This window comes from Triticum urartu, chromosome 5 (genome assembly GCF_003073215.2).
Source record: "Triticum urartu cultivar G1812 chromosome 5, Tu2.1, whole genome shotgun sequence".
In the NCBI taxonomy this organism is placed as follows: domain Eukaryota; kingdom Viridiplantae; phylum Streptophyta; class Magnoliopsida; order Poales; family Poaceae; genus Triticum; species Triticum urartu.
In genome coordinates this window covers 570,383,349-570,395,616 of record NC_053026.1, presented here as the reverse complement: position 1 = coordinate 570,395,616, position 12,268 = coordinate 570,383,349, and the positions used below count along the sequence as shown (strand labels likewise).

At 47.5% G+C, this 12,268-nt stretch overlaps 1 protein-coding gene across 2 annotated transcripts; it reads right to left on the bottom strand.

Moving 5' to 3' along the window:
• Positions 1-4,012: 4,012 nt before the first annotated feature.
• On the bottom strand, positions 4,013-5,068 carry LOC125506068 (extensin-like). Of its 2 annotated transcripts, none has more exons than XM_048670944.1 (2): positions 4,559-5,068; positions 4,013-4,271 (listed from the first exon to the last, which is right to left on the bottom strand). In XM_048670944.1, exons 1-2 carry the CDS (start codon positions 4,935-4,937, stop codon positions 4,234-4,236), a joined length of 417 nt encoding a protein of 138 aa, XP_048526901.1. In that variant the 5' UTR covers positions 4,938-5,068; the 3' UTR covers positions 4,013-4,233. The 2 variants fall into 2 exon arrangements, with proteins under 2 accessions (XP_048526901.1, XP_048526902.1); XM_048670945.1 differs by having other exon boundaries at positions 4,568-5,068.
• Between the last annotated feature and the right edge of the window lie 7,200 nt (positions 5,069-12,268).

Here is a 12,268-nt window from a genome sequence, read left to right as displayed (position 1 = left end):
ATGTATTGTGCATAAAAAAGGGGATCCAAGTATCTTTTTTTGTGTGTTTTTGTTGCTTTTGTTGTGTGGTAGTTTTACCGAAATCCAACCGTGATTTGTGTGGTTGCCGAGGTCACCTGCTGCCACCCTCCGATGGAGAATCATGGTGAGGCGTGAGTGAATCCCCTCCCCTTTCTCCCATCATCTCTTCGACGGTAACCAACATAAAAATTGGGTGGGGGTGGGCGCGGCTCTTCCACGCACTGCAGTGGTTATCTCTTTTCTGTTTTTTGGAATGGGCCTCACCATACCTTCGGTCGCCATACCAGACAGGAAACCACCTGCGCGTGATTGGTGCCAAATCGATTGGCGTGGGAGGGTGCGCTCGACGTCTCCAAATATTGCAGTTGCACTAATAAGCATTTGGGAACGACCTATATGTGAATTTAGTGAACAGAAAAGTCATGTGAGGCAGCTTATAATGAATTTTCATTGATAGGCAATCATAGTAGGCAAACTAAAAAGAAGTTGCTTTCCTATAGCACTAAAGTTGCCTCTTTAGCACCCAAAGTTGCTCAAAACAGAAAGCTTGTCGAAACATGTTCATATGGGATCTAGTTTTGAAGAACTCGTCGCAAGAAATCCAACGGTGAAAACGAAACTGAATTCCGATACTTGAATCAAAAGTTACGGCTTTTTAAATTTTTATTAAGCCCAAATAAATGCATGTGCTTATTCTTTCTTGACTAATTTGTGTAAAGTAGGCAGCACGATGGGATGAGAAACATGCACTTTTCTTTTTCGTAGTGTAATGGTGACACAAAATGCTAATTACTTGCTTTATGGTGTGAGCTTTTTATCATGTATTGCGTGCGCTCTTGATGTCCATTGAGCGCAGCGGCACGGATTAGTATTTGTTTTTTTTTTTTGAGAAACACAACTGTGGGTAGCATCTTTTTCTTCAGGGAAGGTTCTTTGTCCAGCATCGGCACCTCCTTTCTTGTGTGTCATGCTCCGCCACTGTCGTCACGTGCACTAGTATTCCACTGACACAAAACCACCTGCAGCCTTGATTACATGGTGCAAGTCTGATGACCGCAAAGCAAAAACGGAATTGATAATGCTCCTCGTGGCCGCCATGACATTGTCACCACAATACAAATTGTAAAGTTGTGTAAACTTGTATATTGCTTGATTGGATACAGGCGGATTACAATGTTTATATAGTGCATAGGATAACCGACCTAGGCCAAACCAACTTGGAGTACAAGTCTAATACGAGTCCTACTCGTATACTCTAACATCCCCCCGCAGTGTCAACGGGAGGCTTGATGACGTTGAGACTGGATCGAATATCTGTAAATGGCGCGGTTGCAAGCCCCTTGGTGAAGATATCAGCGAACTGTGCCGTGGTAGGAACATGAAGAACACAGACTTGTCCCAAAGCAACTTTCTCACGAACAAAGTGAATGTCGATCTCAATATGCTTGGTGCGTCGATGCTGCACTGGATTGCCTGACATATAGACTGCAGAAATATTATCACAGTAAACCACCGTGGCCTGATGAAGAGGTTGATGAAGTTCCTCAAGTAATTGGCGCAACCAAACTGTCTCCGCAACTGCATGTGCAACAGTCCTGTACTCCGCCTCAGCCGACGAACGAGAGACCGTAAGCTGGCGCTTCGAGGACCAAGACATAAGATTGTTACCAAGATAAACACAGTATCCTGAAGTGGATCGACGAGTGTCTGGACAACCAGCCCAGTCAGCATCCGAATAAGCTGTCAATGATGCAGGTGAAGATGAATTTATGTGGAGACCGTGATCGAGAGTTCCTTTGACATACCGAAGGATTCGTTTGACATGATTATAATGTGGGACACGAGGATCATGCATAAAAAGACAGGCTTGTTGTACAGCATAGGATAGTTCAGGACGAGTAAGTGTGAGATACTGAAGAGCACCAGTTAAACTACGATAAAGTGTGGGATCAGAAAAAGTTTCACCATCGGAGGAGAGTTTAGAATTGGTATCTACAGGTGTGCGAGAGGGTTGACAATCTAACATACCGGCCTTGTTTAAAAGTTCAATAGAATACTGACGTTGAGAAAGAAAAAGACCCTTATGATCACGTGTGACAGCAATACCCAAAAAATGATGGAGAGAACCTAAATCAGTCATGGAAAATTCGTGCTGGAGAAGTGAGATAATGTGTTGAAGAAAGTCAGTAGAAGAGGCTATAAGAACAATATCATCTACATAAAGAAGAAGATATACAACGTGGTTGTTATAATGATAAACAAAAAGAGAATAGTCTGAACGAGAAGGCGAAAAACCTATAGTTTGAAGGAAGCTAGAGAAGCGTTGAAACCATGCACGGGGAGCTTGTTTAAGGCCATAGAGAGATTTTTGAAGAAGACAAACATGATTGGGAGATGTAGAATCCTCGAAACCTAAGGGTTGTTGACAATATACAGTTTCATGAAGAGAGCCGTGAAGAAAAGCATTTTTAACGTCTAATTGATGGATTGGCCATGTTGATGAGACCGCTATGCTAAGAATAGTTCGAATAGTGCTAGGTTTTATGACAGGAGAAAACGTCTCATCATAATCTATACCGTGTTGTTGAGAGAAGCCACGACAAACCCAACGAGCTTTATACCTAGAAAGACTATCGTCAGAGTTAAATTTTTGACGAAAGACCCATTTACCAGAGACAATATTTGCATTAGGAGGACGGGGAACCAGATGCCAGGTGTTGTTGGAGAGAAGAGCATTGTATTCATCACGCATGGTAGCGGCCCAGTTAGGATCGAGAAGAGCAAATTTGTAAGTTTTAGGAATAGGAGAGAGATTAGTGGTTACATGCAAATTAAGCTTCTTAATTGGTTGAGAAAAACATGATTTGGCACGGGTGCGCATAGTGTGGTCATTGATAGGAGCAGGAACAGGGACGAGATTGGGTGGTAGAATTGGTGGTGGCGGAGAGGGAGAGTTGTCCGGCGCAGCGGAGGGTGCGGACATGGGCGAGTCTTCCGCGGCAGAGAAATCTGTCGCGACAGAGAGTGGCGTGGCGATGGCGGGAGATGGGGGTGATGGGGGCGCTACCGCGGCAGAGTAAAACGGCAAATCCGCTGCCGCGGGAGAGGTCGACATGGCGACAGGAGAAGGTGGAGGCGCTGCCGCGGCAGAGGAAAGAGGCAGATTGGCTGCCGCGGCAGGATTATCAGGTATGAGATGAGTAAAAATAGGGGATTTAGAGAGAATGAGATGGTTTGGATGCAGATTTGGGTTTGTTGTCTATTGAGGTAGTAGAGAAAGGAAAAACCGTTTCATCGAAAGTTACATGACGAGATATATGTACGCGACCAGAAACAAGATCAAGACACCGATAGCCTTTGTGTTCATCAGAGTATCCTAAGAAAACACACGGAAGAGATCGTGGGGACAGCTTATTAGTTGTTGTGGCGTAGATGTTGGGAAAGCAAAGACAACCGAAGACTCGTAGCTCATTATAGTTAGGGTGAGAAAGAAAAAGAGAGTAAAAGGGAGTTGTTTTAGGATTTACACTGGATGGGCGAATATTCAAAAGATAAGTGGCAGTACGCAGTGCTTCAGCCCAGAAATTGGGTGGCATTGATGCCTGGATAAGAGGTGTTCTAATAATATCATTGATTGTGCGAAGAGAGCGTTCAGCTTTGCCATTTTGTGGTGAGGTGTATGGACATGAGAACCGAAGGAGAATGCCGTGTTTGAGGAAAAGGTTTCGATTTGCAATATTATTAAATTCTTTACCATTATCACATTGTATAAAATGAATAGGAAGAAGGAAATGAGTAGCTACATAATGTTGAAAGTTAGTAAAAACAGTATGTGCGTCAGATTTATTTTTTAGAGGAAAAGTCCATATAAAATATGTGTAATCATCTAGAATAACAAGATAATATTTAAAACCAGAAGTGCTTAAAATTGGAGAGGTCCACAGATCACAATGAAGAAGCTCAAAGGGAAACGTACTAGAAGAGCTAGAAGAACTAAAAGGTAACCTAACATGTTTTCCTTGTTGACATGAAATACATAGAGAGGAATTATGAGGTTCTTTATTACATGGAATAGAAAAATCACTAAGTATGGACGACAGTGTGGCACTATTGGGATGACCTAAACGCTGATGCCAAAGATCCACCGTAGCAAGCATGGTAGAAGGAAGCGCAGCAGTGGGAGCACCGTGGATGGAGTAGAGGTCGCCGGAGCTATCGAAGCGTGCGATCTCCGTCTTGGTGTTGAAATCCTTCACAGAGAGACCAAAGGGATCAAACTCGACAGAGACATGATTATCAGTGGTGAAGCGACGAACAAAAATTAAATTTTTGATAAGTGCTGGTGCAACTAAGACATCACTAAGAAGAAGTGGCTTGGTGGTAGATGGGAGTTGAGTGTGACCAACACATGAAATAGGAGTGGAGGAACCATCACCAAGCATTATAGAAGAAAAATAGGATGGAGTGCAATTTGACAACATATTATTAGATGAAGACATGTGACTAGATGCACCAGAATCAAAGATCCAAGCAGTACCTGTGTTACCTTGTGCAGCAAAATTGTTCATGGCCTGGAGAAACGCAGCTTGATCCCAGCTCGTGACGTTGGTAGAGGGCGGCGCTGGTGGTGGTGCAGGTGCGGGCGCAGGTGGTGTTGCCGCATACGTGGGGAGCTGCATCGGCTGGTAGTAGACTCCTGAATGATCAGTATGGTAGACTGGAGTTGACATGGGAGCACCGTACTGTATAGGTGGGGCAGCAGCAAAAGGAGCCATAGTGGGGGCGGCATAATAGGCCTGAGCAGGTGGACGAACACCGAGAAAATCAGGAGTGCCAGTGTGTGGGCACATCCCCGGCTGCCATGCACCTGAATATGCGGGAGGGGCGCCGACGGGAGAGGGTGCAGACCACGGCATGGACCACGCCTGGACCAGACCTGTCCATGGATCATGAGGAGGATGCCAGGCTGGAGAGGCCGATGTTGATGTCGAGGCACCAGTGGGAGGAGCTGGAGGCGGTGCTGCAGGTCGAGGCGCCGAGGTAGGCCGCGGGGGGGAAGTACATGGGGTTCTTCCCGCGGTAGTTCGGACTCGGGCGCCATCCAGGGGGTGGGTACACGGGAGGTGGTGGTGCCGCCGAGGCTGCCGCAGCAGAGTTTTGGCCAGGTTGCGCTGCCGTGGCAGAGATTTGGCCAGTTTGCGTTGCCACGGCAGGAGGGTGAAGAGGCCATGGCGAGGCAGCGAAGACCTGGGGCCAAGATTCCTTGCGTGCAATCGCATCGGCGGCGGACTGAAGTAGGGAGCGCACGTCGGCAAAGGAGGGATAAGGCCGTATGAGAGGTATGAAGGCAGCTTGCGTCCTGAACTCATCACCGAGCCCTTAGAGTAAGATGTTGACGAGCTGACGATCACCCACGGGATCACCCAACTCGCGAAGCTCATCGGCCATCGTCTGGAGGCGCTGACAATAGTTGCTGAGAGAAGATGCTCCCTGGACGGTGTTGCGAATCTCGGTGTTGAGGGTGTTGATGCGAGCGTCGGCGTTGTCCTGGAAGAGATGACGAAGAGCAGCCCAGAGAGCGGCTGCGGTAGAGGCCTCGCGGAAGACAAGATTGAAGATCTCGGTAGACACGCGCGTGTAGATCCATTGGATGATGGAGAGGTCATCTTTGACCCAGCGAGGATCATCGAGGCGCGGGACGGAGTCGGCGGCGATGTGGGCGCGCAGATTGCAGCGGCCAAGGTGTATGTCGAAGAGGTGGCACCAATGGTAGTAATTGTGGGCTGCAAGGTCTAGGGTAATTGGGATAAGAGAGGTAACATCTGAGCTTGTATCGGCTAAAGAAATTGTAGTGGGGATTGTAGGGGCTAGGGTTAGAGAGGTAGAGGAAGCTGTTTGGGTGGGGGGTGGAGCAGCGGCCATAGCGGCGCGCCACTCGAAGTAGCCGCGCGGCGGCGGCCGAGGTGGGACGGCCATGCCCTAGGACCGAATAGCTGATACCATGTAAAGTTGTGTAAACTCGTATATTTCTTGATTAGATACAGCCGGATTACAATGTTTATATAGTGCATAGAATAACCGACCTAGGCTAAACCAACTTGGAGTACAAGTCTAATACGAGTCCTACTCGTATACTCTAACACAAATAAAAAGCATTTAGTAGGGGCACACCTATATTGGACAAACCAATTAGCCGCCGAACTGCTCGTTTTCTGACACACTAGCTATCCAATCTGTTGAAGCGCCATGAGTTCCCTTCTCACGTATAGCTGTATGTCCATGCGGAGCCAGACCCAAATGTAACAGTGCGCCGATAATGAACAGACTTACTGTATCTCACGTGAACGCTTGGATTTTTCTTCCTGACACCTTCCGTTCTCAAGGCTCTGCATCCCTGGATGTGTTGCTTTTAATCCCTATCAATGTGGACTACGCACCTTATTTAATTGACTGAGGCGGTGAACATGAGCTAAGAAGTAAGGAAAACAGTGTGTTCGGCTACCTCTGTATATATAGACGAGCATGCGCGCTTGGTGGCCTCACAAAAGGAGGTGTAGGTATTAAACTTCAAGGTGCTACTAGCTAGCGCCAACCGTCATGTTGTATAATGAAGTTAATAGAACACGATTAAGGATTCTGGCTATCACTTTAGTTCACTGAACCGGAGAGGAGAGGCAGACATTAAGGCTAGGCAAGACTCGGGAGTACTGTCCTTGGTAACCAACCATACCCATCTAAGTAATCAAAGTGTTTGTGCTCTCCATAGTCCAAACCACACACTTGCATTTTTGGTCCAATTTTTCTGTTGAAAAGGGGAAGACTGTGGCCTCTGCATCATCATGATGCACACAACCATTTATTTTTGTTTCGTAGCTTACACTAGACACAATAAGTAATAAGATGAGCCGTTCGGCGGCTAAAAGGATCGTCTGGCGTGAGTAATATCAAAATCAAACTGGCAATGGAAGGCACCGGAATGCAGGACGAGCTGTCGAGTGTCTTTGCATGGGCCGTCTGGTGTCGTGTGACTCTGGCGGGGGAGCAAGGAAAAGCAGCAACAAGCGCCGGAGAAGGCAGTGGCGGAGCTACATTCATTACTCTGGACTGGCCGAAATGAGGCAAGTTAACAAATGCCATGAAATTTGGCTCTTATTAGGGACCAGATTCAGCACTAATCTTGACTGAAATGCTTCAAGTCCTTGCGACGACAATCATCCGGGTTTTTGGCCCAGAGTACCTCCGAACTCCAAACGAGGAAGACACAAAGAAGCTCATGGTGATGAACGAAGGAAGGAGATGGCCGGACATGCTAGGTAGTATTGATTGCATTCATTTGAGGTGAAAGAACCGCGCGGTGGCTTGGGCAGGGCAATACACAGGCCATAAACGTATACCCACCATTGTGCTTGAAGCCGTGCCTTCACGTTGTTAGAAGAAGAGAGAGGGATTTGGTGGAATCGTTCATTGTATTGCTCGAGCCTCGTGGGCATATATATAGAAGTACATGGTCATCTTGGAGTACAAGGCAAGACAGAATATTTCCTAGTCTATCCTATGTTTCCAATCTAACAATGATACTCAACATCCCCCACAGTCACAATGGCAGAGACACGGACGGTGAGACTGGAGAAGAATCCGAAGGCAAGGCGACGGACCCCCCCCCCCCACACACACACACAGTCGTAACGGTCGACGCATTGTGGAAGTCGTGGCTGGAGTGGAAAACGGCAAGGTTGCTCAAGCAAGGCGGTAGCCCTTTGTGCCGTTTGTCGATGTAGCCGAGAGCGGAGGGTGTGGTGTACCCGTGGTCGAGGTAGCCGTGCGAAGAACGCCGTGGTCAATGTTGAGTCGGGGAGCCAGTGTCAAGGATATCGCGGTGGAGCCGCGGGCTCAAGGAGGCGCCGAGTTAGCATGGGTGCAGTGGTGTCGAAGTAGTGGTGCGCCAGGAAGAAGACGTTGTTGACGACACATCGCACCGGGTTTGCTAAGCCCGAGGACACATCGTGGACGAAGGCAGACATCGGTGTTGCCAGCACCGGGCATGCGTAGACGGACGAACACGAAGTTGACGAAGCGCCGCACCAGGCTTGCTAGGCCCAGGGACACATCGTGGATGAAGGCACACATAGGTGTTGCCAGCACCGGACATGCGTAGACTGGGACCTGCATGAGTTGTACGCCATGTCGGAGAAGTCGGAGAGACCAGCAGAGGACTCGATGGCGGTTGCGGCGCCAATCGGCTCGGGGCCGATGTCGCCCGTGGTTGTAGGAGTAGATGAAGTGGTCGAGGTAGATGACGGCGATGCTGGCAACGAGCTGGTGCTGGACGAAGACGAAGGGGGTGGACGGGCTGCGGCGGCGGCGACCAAAGAAGAGCGGCGGCGGCGGCGAGGTTAGGGGCGCGGCGGAGATGCTCGAAATAGTCGAAGAATCCGATAGCGTGACGAAGACCGGCGCGGACGGTGGCGTTCCCGCGCCAAGGGAAGCGGCGCGGCGCAAACCACGAAAAGTCGACGCGTGAGGACGGTTGTGGACCGGCGGGCAGGTAAGGGCGAGGACAGAAGATCTTGGGGCAGTTGTAGGGACCGCGGGCCGCGGAGCTACAGCCCGAAGAGGCGGTGCAGCGGCTGAGCGCGGGTCGGTGCAACCGCGGGGACGACCTCAGGCAGCGGTAGAGACCGCGTGCCACGCTCGCATGGCCCGATGGAGAGACGCAGCGGCAACGCGAGGGTCGTTGCAGCCATGGAGACGGCCTCAAATGGACATACTCGAAGCGGCTATAGACCGCGGACCGTAGCACTACGACCCAAAAGGGCTACAAAGCGGCACTACGACCCAAAAAGACGACACAGCGACATCACGCGGGTCGATGCAGCCGTAATGAGAATCACGGGGTGACGACGCTGCGATCCGATGGAACGACACAACGGCAGCCTGGTACTCGATTGGTGGAGATGCGTGCGTGCTCGTCGATGACCTTCTGTGGATCCCTGCGGAAGCGCAAGCAACGGTTGATCAGACCGGTCGTGCGTCGATGAAGATGCACAGGATCCCACGAGAGCGCGGCGCGTGATATAGATCGGTGCTGCTTCGGCGTCCAAAGTCCACTCGCATTCCGCGTCCAGGAAGCATGTGTTTGTACAGCAAGCTGCACATGTGCATGCACGTGAGCAAAGCTAGCAAAGCCTGGGAACCGAGCACGTACGAGGACGCACTCGGCCGCCATACTGCTGTTGCGCTGCATGATGTTGGGTACGACGAAGTTGCCGATAGGAGTCAACGCAGACGGCGGAGCAGACGCACGTCGTAGAAGACGAATGGCGACGACGTGGGCATAATATCATGTTAGAAGAAGAGAGAGGGATTTAATGAAATCGTTCGTTGTATTGCTTGAGTCTCGTGAGCATATATATATATATATATATGGTCATTTTGAAGTACAAGGCAAGACAGAATATTTCTCGGTCTATCCTATATTTTCAATCTAACAATAATACTCAACACACATGATTTATGGATTTGACGTTGTTTCTGTGGTTTGCCGGGATCTCTTAATAATATAAATGTCCTGCAGCAGTCTCATCTATTTGCTCAACTAGCTAGTGGAAAAGCTTCGGCTTGCAACTATATCGTCAATGGCCACGACCATACCATGTGGCTGACGGTATTTATCCTGCATGGTCAACATTTGTGAAGACCATTAGTGACCCCAAAATCAAGAAACACAAAAGATTTGCTGAAGCACAAGAAGCTTGCCGAAATGATATTTGTTTGAGGTTCCACTCGCTTCTCGGATAAGAAACCCCTCAGAAACATCATAACTGCTTGTGTAATTTTACACAACATAATCATCGAAGAAGAGACGGATTTGGATTCAGAGTTTTACTATGACAATGTTGGTAACCGTGTGAAGCCTGCCAGGGACGCGTGTGAAATCACTGCATTTCTTGACACCTACCAGATGATGGAGAGCCGTGCTACACACAACCAACTCCAGGAATATCTTATTGAGCATCACTGGCAACTCGAAGGGAATTAGATTCCTATTTTTATCTAATAATTTTCATGTGTTTGTGTGTGATTTGAACCATTTGATGTTGTAATAATTATTTGAATTTGAACATTTGTTGTAATGAAGAAGATTGTTGTGTCGTGAATTGCTTTTTGGACCATTTATATTCATATGTTTAATTTATATTATAATTTTATTCTGTTCGTTTTGTTGAAATTCTAGAATTTACATAGCTACTAATTTTTTGGTGGTACCGCGAGGCCTCAGATGGAACAGATCTCAAAAACCCGTCCCGCAAATGCCCGTAGATGATCTTTGCGGGACAGGGGTATACCAGATCTGTTAGAGATGCTCTAAGTTGGACGGGGGTATACCGGATCGGGAAAGTAGTGGTTGAACCCATCCTCAGTGCACCCACACAAGAAAACATACCAAATCATTTTGAAACTTTCTGGAATGATCATCAACAAATGTTAGAGAGGCTTGTCAAGTTTAGTGGTCAAATGGCATCGACTAAATTTTGTCCTTTTTGTACCGAGCTCCTCGATGTCATTTGACCACGAAAATTTGCAATCCTCTCTAACATTTGTTGATGACCATTCCTACAAAGTTTCAGATTTTTTTAAATGTTTTGCTATGTTTTTTGAGTGGGTGCACCGTGGGTGCACCAAGGGTGGGTGTAGAAAAACCACTCTCATATCGGATCTGCTAGACACCCTATATGGGAATGTTTTAAAAACAATTACAGAAAAAGTAAAAAAAATCTAGATTTTTTAATAAACTTGATTGTCCTTTGCACATGTATATAAAATTTCACCAAAGAAAAACCCCCATTGAATTCAGGGGAAAAACAAATTTATTGCTATATACAAGTTACTATACACACCTATTTGGCCTTAATTTATCGTTTTCTACCCTGAAGTCAACAGGGATTTTCCCTTGGCGATTCTTTTTTCCGAGTACAATAGAAGGTCAACTTTATATAAAAGCTTTTCCAGATTTTTTCTAGACTACTAATTTGTTTTTGCAAAAGTTGGTATCCAGGAGATGCGGACATTAAAGGCTAGGCAAGACTCGGATGTACTGTCCCTAGAAACCAAACATACCCATACAACAAAGTAACCAAATGCCGAAGTGTTTGTGCTCTCCAAATCCCACACTTTCATTTTTGTTCCGTGGCTTATACCACTTGTAGGCGTTCCCGGGTGCAAGAATTATATGGCGTGAGTATTATCAAAAGCAAACTAGGAAGGGAAGGCGCCGGAATGCAGGTCGAGCCGTCGAGTGCTTTGCATGGGCTGCACAATCTGTCTGGCGTCACGCGGATCGTGCGTGGGAGTAGCAACATGCATCGGAGAAGACCCGCAGCAGCAAGCCGGTGGGTCTTGGGCCGGTCTTCGCGATGGAACATGCTGACGCCACATGCGTCGCGGGATGCACTGGCTGACACACTAACTAGCTAATCACACACGCTGATACACTAGCTAGCTAATCACAAGAAGCGGCGACGAGGACCCCTCCAAAGCACTACTCCTGTATGTCACAGCGCAGCTAGGCCCAATGTAATAGTGTGCTGATAATGAATCAGATCGACGATATTCTATGTCAACGCTTGGATTTCTCTTCCCGACGCCTTTCGTTCTCATGGCTGTACATTACTGGATGTGTGTTGTTTTTCATCCCTATCAATGTGGACTACATATCTTATTTAATTGACCGAGGTAAAAAAGTGAAGGTGAGCTAAGAAGTTAGGGGAACTATGTGTTCTACAAAAGGAGGTGTTGGTATTTAACTCCAAGGAGCTACTTACTAGCTAGCACCAACTGTCATGTTGTTCACCGAAGTTAATACTCCAAAGCGATCAAGGTCTCTGGCCATCACTTAAATTGGAGAGGAGATGCACAATTAATCAAGGTCTCGGGAGTACTGTCCGTCGTAACCAACCATGCCCATACAAGTAACCGAAGTGCCGAAGTGTGTTTGTGCTCTTCAACGTCCAAAACCCACACTTCCATTTCTATTTCAACATTTTCTTTGAAAAGGGAAAGGCCCCAACCTCTGTATCATCATTATGCACAAAGCCATTCATTTTCATTTTGTAGCTTATTACACTTGGCACAATAAGTAATAAACCAGCCGCTCAGGAGTTAAAACGATCGTCTGGAGTGAGCGGTGCATATAAAGAAAGAAAAGCAGTGAAGGTGAGCTAAGAAGTTAGGGGAACTATGTGTTCTA

Bases quoted from the DNA above. Each gene is read 5' to 3' on its own strand.
- LOC125506068 (XM_048670944.1), bottom strand. From the start codon at position 4,937: ATGCCGTGGTCTGCACCCTCTCCCGTCGGCGCCCCTCCCGCATATTCA. The intron at 4,272-4,558 runs GTACTGCTTGGA...CTCTCTGTGAAG, and splicing joins TGCTGCACAAGGTAACACAG to GATTTCAACACCAAGACGGA.